Source organism: Trachypithecus francoisi, unplaced genomic scaffold (assembly GCF_009764315.1).
Source record: "Trachypithecus francoisi isolate TF-2019V2 unplaced genomic scaffold, Tfra_2.0 Contig01585, whole genome shotgun sequence".
Taxonomy (NCBI): domain Eukaryota; kingdom Metazoa; phylum Chordata; class Mammalia; order Primates; family Cercopithecidae; genus Trachypithecus; species Trachypithecus francoisi.
This window is the reverse complement of record NW_022681444.1, coordinates 1879410-1898350: the sequence shown is the minus strand read 5'-3', so window position 1 is coordinate 1898350 and position 18941 is coordinate 1879410. Positions and strand designations below refer to the sequence as shown.

The 18941-nt window shown below is 42.6% G+C and overlaps 1 protein-coding gene across 1 annotated transcript in view; it reads left to right on the top strand.

Moving 5' to 3' along the window:
* The first annotated feature begins 450 nt into the window (after positions 1–450).
* PSMB7 (proteasome 20S subunit beta 7) overlaps positions 451–18941 on the top strand; it is a 62577-nt gene continuing 44086 nt past the window's right edge. Inside the window, exons 1-5 of the mRNA XM_033190766.1 lie at positions 451–600; positions 1029–1122; positions 1961–2058; positions 3490–3630; positions 10322–10437. Of these exons, the coding sequence (XP_033046657.1) occupies positions 539–600; positions 1029–1122; positions 1961–2058; positions 3490–3630; positions 10322–10437 (511 nt within the window). The 5' untranslated portion in view covers positions 451–538. The remainder of the gene's footprint in view (positions 601–1028; positions 1123–1960; positions 2059–3489; positions 3631–10321; positions 10438–18941) is intronic.

Below are 18941 nucleotides of genomic sequence, written 5' to 3'. Positions count from 1 at the left end.
CCATCCTAGTGGGTGCGAAGTGGGATGTCGCTGTAGTCATGCTTTGCATTCACCCGATGACTAATCATGTTGAGCCTTTTTCACAGACTTACGGCCATTCCACAGCAGCCTTTTGAGCTAGGTGTAATCTCCATCTGATTGATAGTGGAGGAAACAGATTCAGAGAGTTGAAGAGACTTGCTTAACGCAAGGGGGTGGTGGGGCTGTGCCTGGGACTTGGGTGTGTCTGTCTCCGAAGCACCGCAGATCCCAATTAAAGGTAGAAGCAGGTCCAGTCTGAGCGGCAGGAGACCTGGTCGCCGGTGCGTTCACTTTGGACAAGTCCTTTCCTCGTTCCGGGTGTCACTTTCTCCTCCGTGCCACTTGGGGCGATATACTTCAAACATCTCTGGCTTCTCTAGGAACCAGAATCTCTAAGATCAATCGTTCTAGTGCGGCGTTTGCCCCGCCCCTTCAGCCTCAATTGCCAGCGACGCCGGAAGTGCTCGGATCTTTTGGTCTGCGCCTGCCTCCGGCCCGGAAGTGCTTTCTTGGGAAGATGGCGGCTGTGTCGGTGTATGCTCCGCCGGTTGGAGGCTTCTGTTTTGATAACTGCCGCAGGTGCGGCCTTGCCTGGGGCTTGGTTCAGGGAGGGAGTAAGAGTGCGGTGCTCGGGTGGGAGCTGGGCCAAGGCCTGATACGAGAATTCTGAGGGAAGAGTGCATGGCGGGGCCTGTGGCCCGCGGCCCGTGTGACTCAGGGGAATCAGGGCCTGGGCGTGGGTTTCTCCTGAAGCCGGGTCTGCTCTCCCACCTTCGCAGCGCACTCGGCCATCGTTTATCTCCGTCTCCTGAGGCACGTCACGGGGCCCCTCTCTGAGACTGTCTTCGTTGGAAAACGGGAGAACAGTGCTGATGGGAGGATTCATTAAACAGATGGGCGTGAAAACAAATAGCAGCTTTATGGAGTTCTCTGTTAGGCAGTGTTCATGCCAGTGCTCCGCGATGTGGTCCTGCCCTTCAACACTTGATTCTCTCATTTGCTCTCAGGAATGCCGTCTTGGAAGCCGATTTTGCCAAGAGGGGGTACAAGCTTCCAAAGGCCCGGAAAACTGGCACTACCATCGCTGGGGTGGTCTATAAGGTAAGCCAGGTTAGGGTAAGAGCAGCAGTGACTGAACTGAACTGGTAACAGGAATCAGAACACTTGGCTTCCTCTGTCTCTCCCGGCTCGGTCTGGAAAGGCAAATACTATAGAATACATCAGGAGACCGTCTTTCAGGAGGGACTGCTTTTGTCTGGTTTTGTGTGCTGCTTAACAGTTTATGTTCTTTCCTCACTTTGCTGAGTTTTTTTTTTTTCCTTTTTTTTTTTTTTTAACAGGTCAGTTAGCTTCTTAATTACTAGTTTAGGAAGCCGAAGTATGTGATGGGAGATCACGAGATTTGGGGTCAGACAGGTCTGTCTCACCTTTGAACTCTATAATGCTGATTCCAACTTCGGGCAGCTCATTTTCCTTCTCGCAGGTCTCCTTCAGATGCATCAAATGGAGATGACTCCTGCCTTAAATTGTTGTAAACGTCAAAAGAGATAATGATTACCTGCGCAACTTGTTTTAAGGAAGAGCAACATGTTTTAAAAGGAAATTGACTGTGATGGCTACTTTAATGGGAAGATTCCTGAGTCTTAATCCAGGTTTTTTCCAGATTAGCTCTGATTTGCAAGGAATTCACCAGACACCTGAGCCTCACTTGAAACTGGGAATAATTCTTACCTACTCAGGATTCAATTAGTAGCATATACTAAGAAACTTTTTCTTAAATCCTGAAAGTGTAGCACAATATTTTTGGTATGAGTTTTGTCTGGCGTTTTGAGATTAGGGGAGCATGGTACGGCCAACATAGTATTCCCTAAAGTAGAATGGAGAGTTGTGGTTGGTTTATATTTGTAATATTGTTTAAAAACTTTTTTTTTTTCAATAGGATGGCATAGTTCTTGGAGCAGATACAAGAGCAACTGAAGGGATGGTTGTTGCTGACAAGAACTGTTCAAAAATACACTTCATATCTCCTAATATTTAGTAAGTATTGATTCATTTGAATAACTCTTATACTTTCAAACGTGTCAGGGGTAAAAATTGACCTTCCTGTGCTCTTCACTAAAACCTGTTGTTCAACCTGTATTTTCTATCTCCTTTAAATGGCATTTCTATCCACCTGTTACCCAAGCTAGTCATCTTCAAGTCCTCTCTTTGCTTCAGTCTCCAATTGAATTGGTAGCCAGTTTTGCCCTCCCTGTGCCTCTTGAATCCATTCCCTCCTATCCTTTCCTTTTGCTAAGGCTCTAGTTTGGGTTCTTTCTTCTGTTTCTTTTTTTCAAACATTAACTTGAACCATAGAGGTTTTTTTTTCTTAGCTGGACTATTGCAGTTATTTAATTTGCCTCTCTTAGGCATCCCATTGTTCACTCTTCTGCCATATTGGGTTTTGTAAAACATAGATCTGATGACGTTCCTTTGTTAAAAAGCTTTTCATGAGACTTGTCACATTTCCACACGACTTTTAGGATAAAAATCAAAATTCTGTGGCCTTGCACAGTCCATAGAAAGCCTACCTTTCAAGCCTTTCTTTGAGTTGCCATCACCCTGTGCTCCAGTTACATCTGAACTGTCCGTATTTCCCTCATCTCCAAGCTATTCCACTGTTGCTTATGTGAGATTCTATTTAGAAACTTTTCCTTCTCTGCTTGTAGAATGTTTTTATTCCGTTTTATTCTGGCTCATATATAACCTTTTCTTTTCTTTTTAAAATATTTCTTGTTCGTTTTTGTTTTTTTTTTCCCTGGGAGAGATGCGGTCTCACTGTGTTGCCTAGGCTGATCTTGATCTTCTGGTCTCAAGTGATCTTCCCGCCTGGGTCTCACAAAAAGTGCTGGGATTACAGGCATGAGCCATCATGCCCAGCCTGAAACCTTTTCTTAATGATCAGAATCAATTGCTTTCTCCTCTGGTTTCCCATAGCATTTTGTACCTATGTTACTACAGTGTATTAAATTATGTATTATAATTTTCGTCGTCTTGTGTTTCTTCCACTCAACTTTGAAATCCAGTACAAGTCCTGTCATATTTTCTTTATTCCTAGTGCTTAGTGTAATAACTGGTGTCTGATAGTAAATACTTGGTAGATGTTGAATTGCAAGACTTAACACACCTTGCACTTCTGTACAACTTGGATATATTTGTAGCGTTAGTGAAATGCACAGTCTTATCACAGAAACCAATAATTTCGTGTGTTCCATTGGGCCACAGATAATATATTTACATATAACTAGATGCATTTTCTTAATTTTCTGTTCATTTAACATTGATTAAACAGAAAAGTTACAGCATAGATATACTTAAAAACATCTCTCTGGGTACCTGGACTTCTTGGAAGTTATCCAAGAACCCCCTACTTCTAATTGAGCCTTCTGATAATTGGATTTCAACTAAGTTTCTAATTGGATTTTTCAGTTGTTGTGGTGCTGGGACAGCTGCAGACACAGACATGACAACCCAGCTCATTTCTTCCAACTTGGAGCTCCACTCCCTCTCCACTGGCCGTCTTCCCAGAGTTGTGACAGCCAATCGGATGCTGAAGCAGATGCTTTTCAGGTAAGTTTCCAGAATGGGGATTCCTGGTGGTATCTTTTTCTCATATCTTAGATTTTTTCAGCCAGGAGAAGCCTAAAAGCCTTCAGAAATACACATTTTGTTCCAGAAATCAGTTGTTATGTTAAAGAGCCACTTTAAATGGTTTTTGATAGTGCATTTGAATTTCTGGGGCCTGATTTTTTTCATGAGTAAATCACATGTCACCAGTTGAGTCATTTCCTGAAGCATAGGGATATTACTGGATAAGAGAAACTTTTTTGCTCATATAAGAAAGTTATAGCTGGAGGAACTATGAATTTATATTGTGAAACTACTCTCTCCTCCCCATAAACACAAAGCCAAATGAATGTCTCCCCTTCCCCCCTGCCCCCTTTAGGGGCAAAATAACAATGAATGAAAAGTGGTATTTATAATTGGCTGTCAGTAGGTATGATAATATTAATATTAACCAACCTTTATCTACCTCTTACTCTGTTCCAGGATCTATGTTAAAGTGCTTTACGCACGATCTCATCCTTTTAACTCTGAGATAGGGGCTATTAGGCTCTCCTATTTGTAAGTGAACAAAGTGAAGTTTAAAGAGGTGCAGTAGCTTGCCTGACCTGACCTTCATTCTCTGCTGACTCACAGCTCGTATTAGTAGTTTTGTTTCTCTTTCTCCTTTAATAATTGCATCATTACCTTATGTTTATATGGGTCTTGGGAGTTTTCAAAGTGCATTTTCTTACTTGCTTCTCATAAGAGAAGCAGTGATTATAGGAGAAATACCCTGGGCATTTAGTCTTGGGTGGAATACTGGCTTCGCCTTTAGGGACCTGCCTTACCTTTAACATATTCTTTGCCTTTTTCCTTCTATGTGAAATGAATATCGTAATACCTGCCCCTAGCAGGGTTGTTGTGAGAATTAAAGGGGAGCATGGATAGACAGTAAAGATTTTGAACTGGTGGCTTATAGGCCATCAGCTTGTAGAGAAATTTGTTTGGGTCATATGGCTGTTTTTTTTTTTTTTTTTTTTTTTTAAATAGTGGCTAATAATTATAAATGGGTAGATTTGAATTAAAAGTCTAGATTTTGGCTTGGCACGGTGGCACATGCCTGTAATCCCAGCACTTTGGGAGGCCAGGGTTCGCGAATCACCTGAGGTAAGGAGTTCGAGACCAGCCTGGCCAACATGGTGAAACGTCTCTACCAAAAGTACAAAAATTAGCCAGGCGTGGTGGCACTCGCCTGTAATCCCAGCTACTCAGGAGGCTGAGACAGGAGAATCGCTGGAACCTGGGAGGTGGAGGTTGCAGTGAGCCAAGGTCACGCCACTGCACTCTAGCCTGGGCGACAGAACAAGACTGTGTCTCAAAAAAAAAAAAAAGTCTAGATTTCTGTATTTTGAAAACATTCAGAAACACGTGGCCATAATCTTCGGGAACTCATTGGTGGATGTTGCCTTAGAAGTGGGAGTGGGTGCTCTGTCACATTCTCTGCCTGGCTCACTTCACTGTTCCCTTCAGGGCCCTGGCCTTCCTGAGAATTTGCAGGTCCTCATCTGTGTGTCTAGCATGGCCTGTGGGTTTTCAGTAGTGTATATGAGGTTGAGGGTAGCCTTGTAGCAAGGCCAGTAGTATAGTTCCCATTTTACAAATGAGACCAAAGCCTAGAGTCATATGGATAGGAAGCCTAGTCTACCCAATTGCTGCTTTGTGTTTGTGTACATATCATTGTTCTAATCCAGGAGAATTATTGCCAACCAAATTCTTCCAGTACAGTGAGTAGAACTTGTTAAAGCACACCTATTGATCAGATTTCCGAAAAGATTTGTGGATTTTAATTTTAAATATAAAGCTCCCTCTGGTGGCTTGCTTGGCACATTATATGTAAGGCTTTTTTGAAAACTTTTTTTCTACACAATGTGTCTTGTGTAATAAAGGCAATTTTCAAGCTTCTAAAATTGCTGCAAATAGAATGTTTCAAGATTCCTTGTAATGTCATTTAAAACAATCAGCAAAATAATCTAGCACATGTTTCTGTTAATCACTTTAGAATGTTTTAAGAATTCTAAAGTCTCGGCCAGGCGCGGTGGCTCACACCTGTAATCTCAGCACTTTGGGAGGTCGAGGCGGGTGGACAACGAGGTCAGGAGATTGAGACCATCCTGGCTAACATGGTGAAACTCCGTCTCTACTAAAAATACAAAAAATTAGCCGGGCGTAGTGGCAGGCACCTGTAGTCCTTAAGCTACTCAGGAGGCTGAGGCAGGAGAATGGCATGAACCTGGGAAGTGGAGCTTGGCAGTGAGTCAAGATGGTGCCACTGTACTCCTGCCTGGGTGAAAGTGTGAGACTCCGTCTCAAAAAAAAAAAAAAAAAAAAAATCCTAGTCTCTTTTTTCAGTGTTTTGTCATTTTTTAGTTTAAGATACTTTGCAAAAGTTAATTTTATCAAATTTTGAGAGGAACATTTAAAAATATAAACCAGCATAATAGTTATAGTCTTTTATGTCCTCTTACATTTTTGGTGAGTTACATAAAATGAGAGTGGTTTAAGGAAAGAGTTTAGGATTTGACTTTAGAACTTTGGTTCACCTCCCACCTACAGCACTGACTGTTGTGTTAATTTGGGTGATTCTTAATAAAATGAGGATTATAGTTTGTCTGTCTGACTTTTGAGGAGGACAGTAATAAAGAAGCTAGGCTCTGACCTTGCATACTACAGAGCCTACTGCATAGTTAGAGCCCCATAAAATTCAGTCTGGAAAGGAGTACAAGGTGTTCTTGGTACTGCTGTACTTTTTTTTTTTTTTTTTTCCTGAACTGCCCATTTCCATGTACGTGAGTCAGTGAGAAAATAAGGTTTGATAAACAGAAGTGACCTCTTTTCCCTTACTTAAGCACTGCCTTTATCTCACACTTATGCTGGCTCGATGTAGTTGATGTAAGTAATGCTTGTTCTTTGGGCATGGAGCCTTCTTGTTGAGTTTCATAGAAATATTAGTGAAATGCTGTTCTGTGTTCTGGAAACTATTACTTGAATATGTAGAGGCTCTTACATTGTAACTTTTTTTCTAATAAACGTGTACATTTATTGTAGGAAATTTAGAAAATACTGAAAAGCCCAAAGAACAAAATGAAAATTTTGCCATTCAGGGAGCATCACTCTTGGTTTACTGTATATTATTCCAGTCTTCTGTCTTCTAAGTTCTTGACTTCCTCTCTTCCTTTTATATTACTATTACATGTTCATGGTAAAAACAAAACAAAGCTGGAAGATACAAACAAAAAGAATATAAAACGCTACCTGAATTCCTGCCACCCACAAGCAATTAGTGCTAAGAGATTATTACACACCCTTCAAAGTTTTAAAAATGTGTTCAGTAATATTTTATTTAAAAATGGGATTATAGTTGTACTGACTCTTTATAGAATAGCCTAATCTTTTCACCTAACAGTGTGTCTTGAATGGGTTGTATACTAGGGCATTTCAAAATGAAAATAACTGTTGTTAAAATTATAAAAATAATGTAATTGTAAAAAATGTAGACACTAGAAACCTGGATAGAAGGAAGTAAATGCCGCCTGATGTTCTGCCACTTAGACACATACACTGTAAATTTTTGAAGATCTATTTTTTCATACCTTTTGTTCTAGACATGGATCCTTGTATGTATGCATTTAAAAGAATGAACTGTTTGTGTGTTGTTTTGTAATTTCCCATATGTACATAATAGTATGTTACAAATATTGTTCCAGTCAGTAGATGAGTTTTTCTCTTGAACCCATAGAGAAGTTCTGAATACTTGTAACTCTCCTGAAATCAGAAAAAATGTTTATGTATACTCTTATGGGGGAAAGTTTCCACAATTGTAATCAGTTTTTAAGAGGGCTCTGTGACCCATAAAAGCCTAAGAACTATTAATCAGTATCATAATTTTTGGTGGTGTCGTAATATCCGTTTTGTGGCTGTGTTACAAATTAACCAATTTTTGAACATTAACGAAATTGCCCATTTTAAGGTATTTAAGGTATTATTAGGTATTCTGTGGACGCTTTGGAACGTAGAACCTTTGGGTTCTAGTGTGATTAATTCCTTAGACTGTATTCTAGAATAAATGCACATTTATTTAGTTTTGCACATTTAACATTTTGAGAGATGTTGTCAGAGCTCTCCCTTGACAAACGTACTACCATCAGTAGCAAAGGAGAAAATGCAGCATGATTGTTAAATTTTATTTTATTTTAGATAGGATATTTTTCTGTTGCCCAGGCTGGAGTGCAGTGGCATGATCATGGCTTACTTAAAAACAGTGCATGGTGGATGACTTGAGCCTTAAAATTCTAGGCTCAAGTCATCTGCTTGCCTCAGCCTCTTGAGTAGCTGGGACTAAAGGCCCATGTCACCATGCATGGCTGATTTTTTTGTTGTCTTTGTTTTTTTAAACTTTTTGTAGACGATGTCTCACTATGTTGCCTAGGCTAGTCTCAAATCCTGGCCTCAAGTAATCCTCCTGCCATGACCTCCTAGGTTTTGGGAGGCGTGAGCCACCGCACTCAGCTTAGCGTGATTTTTAATGATTGTATGATGTTCTGTTGTACAGCCGGATCAGTTTAGCCATTTCTCCCTCTGCCTGTTTCCACTTTTTTAATCATCATAAACAATGCTGTTGTAAACATCCTTGTGCATTCATTTCTGTATATTTGTCTGTTCATATCCTTAGAATAGAATAGAGTCCTGGTAGAATCTCTGGATGAGTAAATTACTGAAATTTTAACGATTTCAATAATTTGCCAAAACATCTTGATTCTTTTAAAGGCATCTAACAGTTTATATTTTAGCTTGGAAGGCAACTAGCTGATTATTATTGACTTTATTTAAATACCCTGTTCAGTAGACAGTTGGCATAGTAGAATAGGCACTGGACTAGTTGAGGGTGGTGGGACTGGGCGATTGTGGCTTCTCTTTCTGGAGCCCTTGGCCCTAGTCTGACCCTGCTGCTAGCTCGTGTAGCCTTGAACCAGTTTCTTCCCTTGTCTGGGGCTCTGTTCTCTTTTTAGACTACTTCTAAAATCTTTTCCTAGGAAGTTCTTGAAGTTTTTACTTAAAAATGGAAGGTTCTTTTTGAAATAACAATTTGGTAATCAAGGAACAGGGCAAGTATTGGACCACTGTTCTGTTTACTTAGAGCACTTCTGGATGGGCGGCTGTGTCTCAGACAAAGTTATGACTTTGGTTCTTGTGTTAATTTATTTGTATCAGTTTTAATGATTACATTGTTTGGCAAATTCAGTACGTGTTGGTTTTGTTTTTCTTCCCAAAGAGCTAAGGGCTCACAGTGGAGAACTTTAAATCTAGCATGTTTATCTAGCACAGCAATTCTAATGTTAAAAAACTGTACCAAATACAGGGAGAGGAATCTATAGAAATGGAAAAAAGGGTCCAAAGGAACAAATATGTGCACAATTAAATGGAGATGAGGTGGGTGGAAAATGTATTCCTGTGATGTTCCTGAAGAAGTATGAGTTTATCCTGTGTGTACTAGCAGTGGTTTCTTAGGCTATCATGGAGTTATTTTAATATTCACTTTCCTGAATGATGAAATATGTTCTTTTGGTATGCGTTCATATATATGATTATAATATGGGTTAATTCAAAGGCAAAGGTGTTTCAACATGAGCTGTTTTTCTGTTTGGGCTGTGGTGAGGTTGATTTTTTTTTTTTTCCCCTGAGACAACTCTTGTTCTGTCCCCCAGGCTGGAGTGCAGTGGCGTGAACATGGCTCACTGCAGCCTCAGCCTCTCAGGCTCAAGGGATCCTCTCACTTCAGCCTCCCGAGTATCTGGGACTACAGGTGCATGCCACCACGTCTTGCTAATTTTTTGTAGTTTTTGTGGACTCAAGCAATTCGCCCACCTCGGCCTCCTAAAATGCTGGGGTTATAGGTGTGAGCCACCATGCCTGGCCTTTGCGGCCAGGTTGATAATTTGAATAGTGGAACAGCTGAGCTTAGCACCTCATTGTTAACTTTGGAGGTAGCGTAGGTGCTGATCACAGAGAGGTGTGATGGGAAAAGTGCCGATAATCTTTGGAGTCAACCCAATTTGGTTCTGAGACCAGGCAAGTTCTTAACGTCTCTGGGTTGGTTTTCTTATAATGCTGTCTTTTAAAGGGGACTGTGGGCTGGGTGTGGTGGCTCACACCTGTAATCCCAGCATTTTAGGAGGCCGAGGTGGGAGGATTGCTTGAGTCCAGGAGTTTCAGACCAGCCTGGGCAACATGGCAAGACCCCATCTCTGCAAAAAAAATACAAAAATTAGCCAGGTGTAGTCCCAGCTACTCAGGAGGCTGAGGTGGGAGGATTGCTTGAGCCTGGGGAGGTTGAGGCTACAGTGAACCATGATAATAACCACTGTACTCCAGCCTGGGTGACAGAGTGAGACCCTGTCTCAATAATAATGGGGGCTGTGAGGCTGAGCTGAAATGAGGTGTATGGAGTGCCTCACATAATTTATACTGGCTGATACTAGATGTTCATCTAATGTTCCCTTCCCTTTTTTGTTCCCATCAAAACAATAACCCCTTAATGAAACAGGCTTAAAGAAAGCTTTTTGTTTTTGTTTTCTGACTTCTCATGCAACTTTTGGCTGAGTTACAGTGATGTTCTGTGGACTCATGTTTTTTTTCTTATGCATACTCTGATCACCAGGTATCAAGGTTACATTGGTGCAGCTCTAGTGTTAGGAGGAGTAGATGTTACTGGACCTCACCTCTACAGCATCTATCCTCACGGATCAACTGATAAGTTGCCTTATGTCACCATGGGTGAGTGTAACGTTTTCCTGATGTTTCAGAGTACTCTTACTTACTAAGATGGTCTCTTGAAGAGCTGGTCTGTTTTCTCTTAGAAGAGGAGGTGCAATACAGTGCTTTGATTCATTCAGCAAATATTTACTGAGTTCCTACTACAGATTAGGCCCTGTTCTAGGTGCTTGGTATGTAGCAGTGAACACAATCCTAATAGTGATTCCTGCCCTCGAGGAGTTTATATTTTAGTGAGGGTAAATAGACAATAAACAACTGTGAGAAGTATAATACACAGGTATTATAAATATATTTATAGATAAATATACACAGGTTATGCAACCTGTGTATTATGAATAGATTTTTTATAGTCTGAAATCTGAAATGCTCCAAAATCCTAAAGTTTTTGAGTGCCAACATGATTCTCATTGGAACATTTTTATTTTTATTATTTTTTCTTTTTCGAGATGGATTTTTGCTCTGTTGCCCAGGCTGGAGTGCAGTGGCATGATCTTGGCTCACTGCAATCTCTGCCTGCCAGGTTCAAGTGATTCTTCTGCCTCAGCGTCCCAAGTGGCTGGGATGATAGGTGTGTGCCACCATGCCTGGCTAATTTTTTGTAGTTTTAGTAGAGATGAGGTTTCACCATGTTGGCTAGGCTGGTCTCAAACTCCTGGCTTCAAGTAATCTGCCTGCCTCGGTCTTCCAAAATGCTTGAATGGATTATAGGCATGAGCCACTCTGCCCAGCCTCGTTGGAGCATTTTTGATTCTGGATTTTTGGATTAGGGATGCTGAATTGGGTGAGTATAATGTAGATATTCTAAAACCTGAAATCTGAAACACTTCTGGTCCCTAGCATTTTGGATAAGGGCTACTCAGCCTGTGTTAGAAAGTGATATTAAGAAAAAAAGGTAATACGGATGGTGTTGTACTATAGTTAAGATACTATCTTTGAGAGAAACTGAGTCAAGTTCATATGGAAATGCTCTATTTTTTACATCTGCATATGAATTTGCAATGATCTTAAAAAATTAAATTCACACATGATAAGGGAACTTGGGAGTTGTAGGCAGGGGCTGGGGTGGAGGCAGATGGCAGTGTTAAATAGAAAGATCAGTGCCAGGCATCGTGGCTCATACCTGTAATCCAGTGCTTTAGGAGCCTGAGGTGGGAGGATTGCTTGAGGCCAGGAGTTTAAGACCAGCCTAGGCAAACATAGCAAGATCCAGTCTGTACCAAAAAAAAAAAAAAAAATAAATATATATATATATATAAAAGCTGGGTGTGGTGGTGTGTGCCTATAGTCCCAGTTGCTTGGGAGGCTGAGGCAGAAGGATTTCATGAGCCCGGGAGTTTGAGGTTGCAGTGAGCTGTGATCAAGCCTTTGTACTGCATCCTGGGCAACAGAGTGAGACCTTGTCTGTTAAAAAAAAAAAAGGACAGGTCTTATGAAGAAGATAAGATTTGAGTAGAATTCTAGAGTAGAAGCCTCACATTGAAACTTGTCGGGTACATTTTGACCTACAGGAGTGATCATGATCCTTCTGTACTACTTAATCTCTGAGGGATTAGGGTATTTGATTTCTGTCTGAACCTCGATTTCCTCACCTGTGAAGTGGTATCAGCAATACCTACCACACCAAGTTGTGATGGTTGGAAATAACATACATAAAGCATGTGCTCCAATACCTGGTCTGTAAATAGTAGTTATTTTTTTCCCCCTCTCTTCCTCATTTGCTAACCAGCGTTTTGCATTTATGCTTTAGCTCTAGCTGCTAGATTAGGAGATTTTTTGTCTTTTGACACTTTCTCACTCTGTTGCACAGGCTGGAGTACAGTGGTGCAATCACAGCTCACTGCCACCTCAACCTCCCCGGGCTCAGGTGGTCCACCCATCGCAGCCTCCTGAGTAGCTGTGACTACAGCCACGTTCTGCCACACCGGTCTAATTTTTGTGTTTTTTGTAGAGATGGGATTTCGCCATGTTGCCCAGGTTGGTCTCGAACTCCTGGGCTCAGGTGATCTGCCTGCTCCGGCCTCCCAAAGTGCTGAGATTATAGGCGGCTGATAATTTTTTTTTTTAATGACTGCAAAAAATAGTGATAAAATTATATTTGGAAGAATTGGGATTTTCAAGTTCTAACATTTACGTTAGTGCTTCTGGGTCAAATTGCATAGGTCCAGAACTTCGAACAGGTTGTGTGTATTGTGTAGCTGGTGTTTTTCCAGCTGTCGTTTACCTCTTATATTTTCCGTCTTGGTGTCTTGGCTCCACATCTAGGAAAACTGCTGCCTTGAGTAGTTTGGAAATTGCCAGTTTGAGACTTTGCTATGCCATTGTGTTATTATCTAGCCTCTTACAAGGTTTTTATATAACAGATGTTCACTGTTTGTTGGGGAGAATGATTTACCCCCAGATACCATATGGATGAATCTTTGCAATTATTCTAAAATGACGATGCTTATGGTAATTTTAGAATTTTTCTGAATTGCTTTATTCAAATGTATTTGGTATCTCCATCAAAGTATTGCTTTTATTTCTCCCCATCTGATACCTTTACATGTTGGTAAAGGTGGAATAACCTTTTCTATTAAGTAGTTTTATTTCTTCTCTTTTGTACTTAAATTTCAGACTGCAGAAAATTAACAGTAATGTTCAACAACACTGATCTGTCCTTTGCTCAGATGTGTCAGTTGTTAGCATTTTGCCACGTTAGTTCTGCCTGCCACACACATTGTTACTACTGTCATTGTTTCGTGTGGGTGGGGAACCATCTGAGAGTAAGTAGCAGGCACCACAACCCTTCACCTCTGAATCCTTCAAGATGTTCTCTTCTAGCACCTTGATAAAGTCATCAAATTTAAGAAGTTTGGCATTGATACAAAGCAGCTTCATTTGTAAAATGGGAAAATTGGTTTCTCTTGCCTGTGAACTGTGGTAATTTGTGTCATGAGCATAAAGCTGAAGTAGGAAAAGTTGTTGAAAGTGAGTATGGTAAACAGCTTTGTGTCTGCCCATTTCACTTCTGCCACCCCACTTTGTGCTTTTTCCTGACCAACAGTGACCTCCTGTCTGCCCAAGTCTCATTTGAGTTCCGGGTGATGGATCCACAGCTCTGAGTTATAGGAAAATTCTATTTAGAAACCACTGACTCCACACAGACTGGTTTTGCTGCCCTAAAATACCAGGCTAAGGAGAATGAGACATCAGTAACATGTGATGTTAATACCCAAGTAAATTGTTACTTTGAGGTCTTGTTTGTTCCTCCACTCATTTATCAGCTTCTTTTTTTTTTTTTGGAGACTGAGTCTGGCACTGTCACCTGGTCTGGTGTGCAGTGGTGCAATCTCTGCTCGCTTCAACCTCCGCCTCCCGGATTCAGGTGATTCTCCTGCCTCAGCCTCCGGAGTAGCTGGGACTATAGGCTTGCTGCAGCCTCCACCTCCCAGATTCAAGTGATTTTCCTGCCTCGGCCTCCCGAGTAGCTGGGACTGCAGGCACGTGCTACCATGCCCAGCTAATTTTTGTATTTTTAGTACAGGGGGGTTTCACCGTGTTGGCCAGGCTGATCTCAAACTCTTGACCTCATGATTCTGCCCGCGTCTGCCTCCCAAAGTGCTGGAATTACAGGCATGAGCCACCACGCCCGGCCTTATCAGCTCTTTAGTGAGTGCCTTCTGTGTAAAGGAACTGCAGCAGGCAGCACAGATAGAAGTGAATATCAGGGTCTTTGTCCTCAGATACCCAGTCTAATGGGGGAGACAGATGTACACACTGACAAGGGCAGGAGGGGACCCAAAGGAGAAAGGGTCACTTCCAAACTGGGGGAATTCAGGAAGAACTTCACTTGAGCCGAGTCTTAAAAGGAGGATTGGATCTTTTCACTCATTTGTCAGATGTGTATTTAGCATCGTTAGTGCCAAGCACTTTGCTAGGAGCTGGGAAGATTAGTGGTCAACACATCGCCTGCCTCAGAGCCTATAGTCTTGTGCGGGAGACAGGCATTAGACAGGTGAATTCACATGAACCTAGAAGAATGCATTGTGATAAGTGCCCCAGAGGAAAAGAACATTCATTAGTGAGGATACTAGGAAAGAGTGTGTGGCTGGTGGGTGTTTGGGAAGTCCTTTCTGAGCAAGTGACATTCAAGCATTTTCTTTTTTTTTTTTTTTTTGAGACGGAGTCTCGCTCTGTCGCCCAGGCTGGAGTGCAGTGGCCGGATCTCAGCTCACTGCAAGCTCCGCCTCCTGGGTTCACGCCATTCTCCTGCCTCAGCCTCCGAGTAGCTGGGACTACAGGCGCCCGCCACCTCGCCCGGCTAGTTTTTTGTATTTTTTAGTAGAGACGGGGTTTCACCGTGTTAGCCAGGATGGTCTCAATCTCCTGACCTCGTGATCCGCCCGTCTCGGCCTCCCAAAGTGCTCGGATTACAGGCTTGAGCCACCGCGCCCGGCCCATTCAAGCATTTTCTAATGAACGTAATTTATGAACATGACAGAACATTGAAGTGGGACAAAGAAGTATAAGAAAAGTTTCCTTCACATCCCTCCAGAGTAACCACTCTTAAGAATTGTTTGTATTTTTTCCAGAAAATGTGTTATGGTATACTTTCACGTATCTCCTTCTCTGTCATGTAGTTACCTCTGTAAAAAAACACACAAATGAGCACATGCTATACATAATATTCTTCCCTTACTATTAACTTGTTTTGGAGAAGTGTTTGCATCAGCTTATGTGGGTCTATAGAATTTCTGTAATAGCAGGCTGTACAGAATCACATTATGTGGCTACACCATGCTTGCTGACCCATTCTTCTAATTAATATCTTGTTTTTCATATTTTGGTAACAAATGTGTCTTGTTCTACTTGTATAAATACATACTTCATTTAGATACATTCTTAGCAGTGGAATTTCTGGATTAAGGTGTACACATGTTTTGACCAGAATTCTCTGTTGTAAGCAGTTGAGTCACTGGATGATTTAAGGAAGAGAGGGATTTTTGAGAAAAGTATAGCAAGTGACTCACAACGTAGTTGGGAGGGCAAGAACTGGGTTTGGGGCCAAGAACAGTGTCTCAGTCTATGCCGCGGGCACAGCCGGTGCTGGACCCTGGCTGCCGCGGAACTGAGCCTTCCTGCCATCCCTTCCACCACCAGAGAGTTCCTCATGGGGAAGGTGGGTGCTTGTGACTGGTGAAGCTCAGCCTCAGCTCAGATGGCAGTGGAATTCTCCGGACAGGGGCAGGAAATACAGCTGCTGGGCAGCTCAGAAAAGGGACAGTGCATTTTACCTTTTGAGAGCTATTGCCAAATTGCTGTCCAAAAAGCTGACACGAGTTTATACTCCCACTAGAGAATACAAGGACGCTTGTCTCCCACCACCTCACGGATGCTGAGTGTTTTTGCCAGTCTGATGGGTGAAAGTGGGAAGAAGGAACACTTAAACGCCTGAGGAATGAGTAGGAATTTGCTATGCACCCCTTACCCCGAGGGATAGACTCAGGCCTTTAGCGCACAAGGGCTCCGTGTGGTTAAGCACTGAAAGGCCAGAGTGTGCTGCATGGGGGTGGCAGGAGCAGTGAGTGAGGGCGGGGCGAGGGACTCATGCAGTGGGTGCAGCAGAAGCAAAGACGGAGAGGGTGGAAGAGGGATGGATATTGCGTAGTTGGAGTGGAGGCAAGGCTGGAAAGCAGGCCCCAGGGGTCCAGATGCTGCAGGCGCAGGTGGAGCTGTTTTGATTTTGTCCTGGAGGTTTCCTGCTGGAAAGCCAGGGAATGAGAGGATTAAGTTCGCTTGTTAGAAGGAGCAGCTGACAGCTGTGGGGAGCATTGGCGTGAGAGGCCTGGGGCAGGGAGGGAGCTTGCATCCTGGCCAGAAATGTTGAGGATGAGGACTAATCTAGTGGTGGTGGCAGTAGGGATGGCCACTGTCATTACAGAGATCTCTCAGCAGCTCACCCCTGGGCCACATTCTGGGTTTCTGTCATCATTCTCTCCTGGCCTTCCTCAGTGCCAGCTCCTTGCTGGCTCTTGGCTGCAGTGTTGCAGTCACTCCTTCATTTGGGGCCACCTCCCTTTTCAGTTGGGCTCTAGGCCCTTTTTCTCATCTCATTTCCTATTCTTCCTTCCCTTGTGCCCTGGGCTTCTGTGGCAACAGCCCCCTCGCCCTCCTCTGAACAGAGCCTAACACCCATTGCTGCCTCCTTTCACAAGCACTTTTTCTGCCTGGAGTGTTCCTCCTCCTCACCCTGAGTGTAGCCCAGAAGCCGTTCCCTCCTGGCTGCCCCTGACAGAGTTAACAAGTCCCTCCCAGGAGTGAAGCAGGATCCCAGGACTCCTGCCTTGGCCCCACTTTGCTTCCCCTAGGCATTGTCTCTCCTGCTCCTGCACAATTCTAGACCTCTGAGAACAGCATCTGTGCCTTACTCTCAGGTTCTCACAGAGCCCTGTGCAACTCAGTGAATATTTGATGGTGAATTAATTTTCTGATTCTCCAGCTTGTTTGTGCTAAAGAATGTCTGAAACTTAGTGTCAGAAACCTTAGCTGCTATTCATTGTTTGTGAACTAGCAGTTTACGGTACCCCTGGAATGCGGTTGGTTTAGATTGTGTTCCATTTGTGTGGTCCCAGTTTAAAGTGTTGTAAATGTGACAGGTCCTTTGACCTTTTTTTTTTTTTTGGTTAAATTTAAAGCATATTTATGGGAATGTCTCTGTGCCAGAGTACTGGGTGCTGGCACATTATTTTCAGTTAAAATTCAGTGTAAGGGATGCTATTATTGCTATTTTACTGACGAGAAACCTGAAACTTAAAGAGATTTAGCAACTTACCTAGTGTTACTCAGCCCCATAAGTGACAAAGCTGGGATTTGAACCCTTTTCTTCTATCTCCTGCAAGCCCCAGTACAACACAGCTGCTGTGATTTTATCCTGCAGATGTGATTTCACTTAGCTATTAAGCCTTGCTTCTGAATACTAAAAATATACAAATTCCTGGTACTTGTTTTTGTGTTTTTGACTGTTCTCTGCATGGGTTCTCTGTCCTGCATGTTGAAAACAGTGTTTACTGAAACAGCCTTATTGCAGCAAAGGAAATTAAACACTCTCTCTCTCTCTCTGTATATATATATATATATATCACCCCACAATTTTACGACCCAAAGACAACGTGATTTTTACTTTTTGTTTCTTTCCGATCCAAGTCCACTGTGAAGAGGAGCACTTTACAGAGAATGTAAGATCACAGTTTTGTACTGGCCTGGGCTTTGTCTCTGTGGCTGTCTTAGTTTCTCTCAGCCATTGTTCCATGGTCGTAGCTGTGCAGGGCTAGCTTTCTTCCTAATCTGAGTTTGATTTTTGTTGTGATTTTGTCTCTTCTTTTTTCTGTTGCTTCCCGACCCTTCTTTCACCCCTCCCCTCCCCCACTTCTTTCCCCTTTCCGTTCCTTTTGAGGGAGTGAGGAGCTGGGTATTGAGAGAGAACTCATAATTGCCAACATTTGTCGGTTTTTTTTTTTTTTTGTGAGATGGAGACTCGCTCTGTTGCTCAGGCTAGAGTTCAGTGGCTCGATTTCGGCTCACTGCAACCTCTACCTCCTGGGTTCAAGCAATCCTGCCTCTGCCTCCCAAGTAGCTGGGATAATGGGCATGTGTCTGTAATTAGCCACACCCTGCTAATTTTTGTATTTTTAGTAGAGACGGGGTTTCACCATGTTGGCCAGGCTGGTCTCGAACTCCTGACCTCAAGTGATCCACCTGCCTCAGCCTCCCAGAGTGCTGGGATTATAGGCGTGAGCCACTGTGCTGGCTGGATTTTGTTTTAATTCATGCTTATTATTTTGAGTGAGCTACAAACCAAACCTCACACTCCAGATAAAATAGAAGGTCCTCCTAAATGAAGTGCCTCCATGGAACATTAGCATTCACTGTGGAATCAAGGCTTTCTGTAATTGTAGCTTAAGTGAGAAAATGAATATTTCATCTGAATTCTCATGTTTTAGTTAGATTGTGAGTTTTTTTATTATGAAGAATAAAAGCAAAACTTTGTAATTAATCTTTTTTTTCCTTTTTTTCTGAGCGATTTGACAGTAAGAGCTGGAAGCTATAAATTAACCGGAAGACAAGGGTGTCTAAATTTTGTCTACCCATGGGCCTGTATTGGCGACTAGCCAGGTGCCTGAAGGCTGCTCTTAATTTACACTGAATAGAAGACACCTGTCTTGTCTTGCTCATCTTTAACTTGCTGCCCAGCTCGATCTGCATTGAACGTGGGGTCCCGGAGCCTCCTGTCTGAGGGCTGGCCTTCCTGAGAGTTTACTTGGGAGACTAATATATCAGACTCCTTGTAGTGTGGCCTCTGGACAGCTTCTGCCCTAAAACCTTTGTGAACATCACATTGACCGTAATGAGAGCAGCGTTCATCCAGCTACAGAACCTACACCTGTTGTGGGATGCCTTACTGATACAGTCTTTGCACCATTGTGAGGTGGGTGCCATTATCCCTGTCTTAAGAATGAGGAAACTGA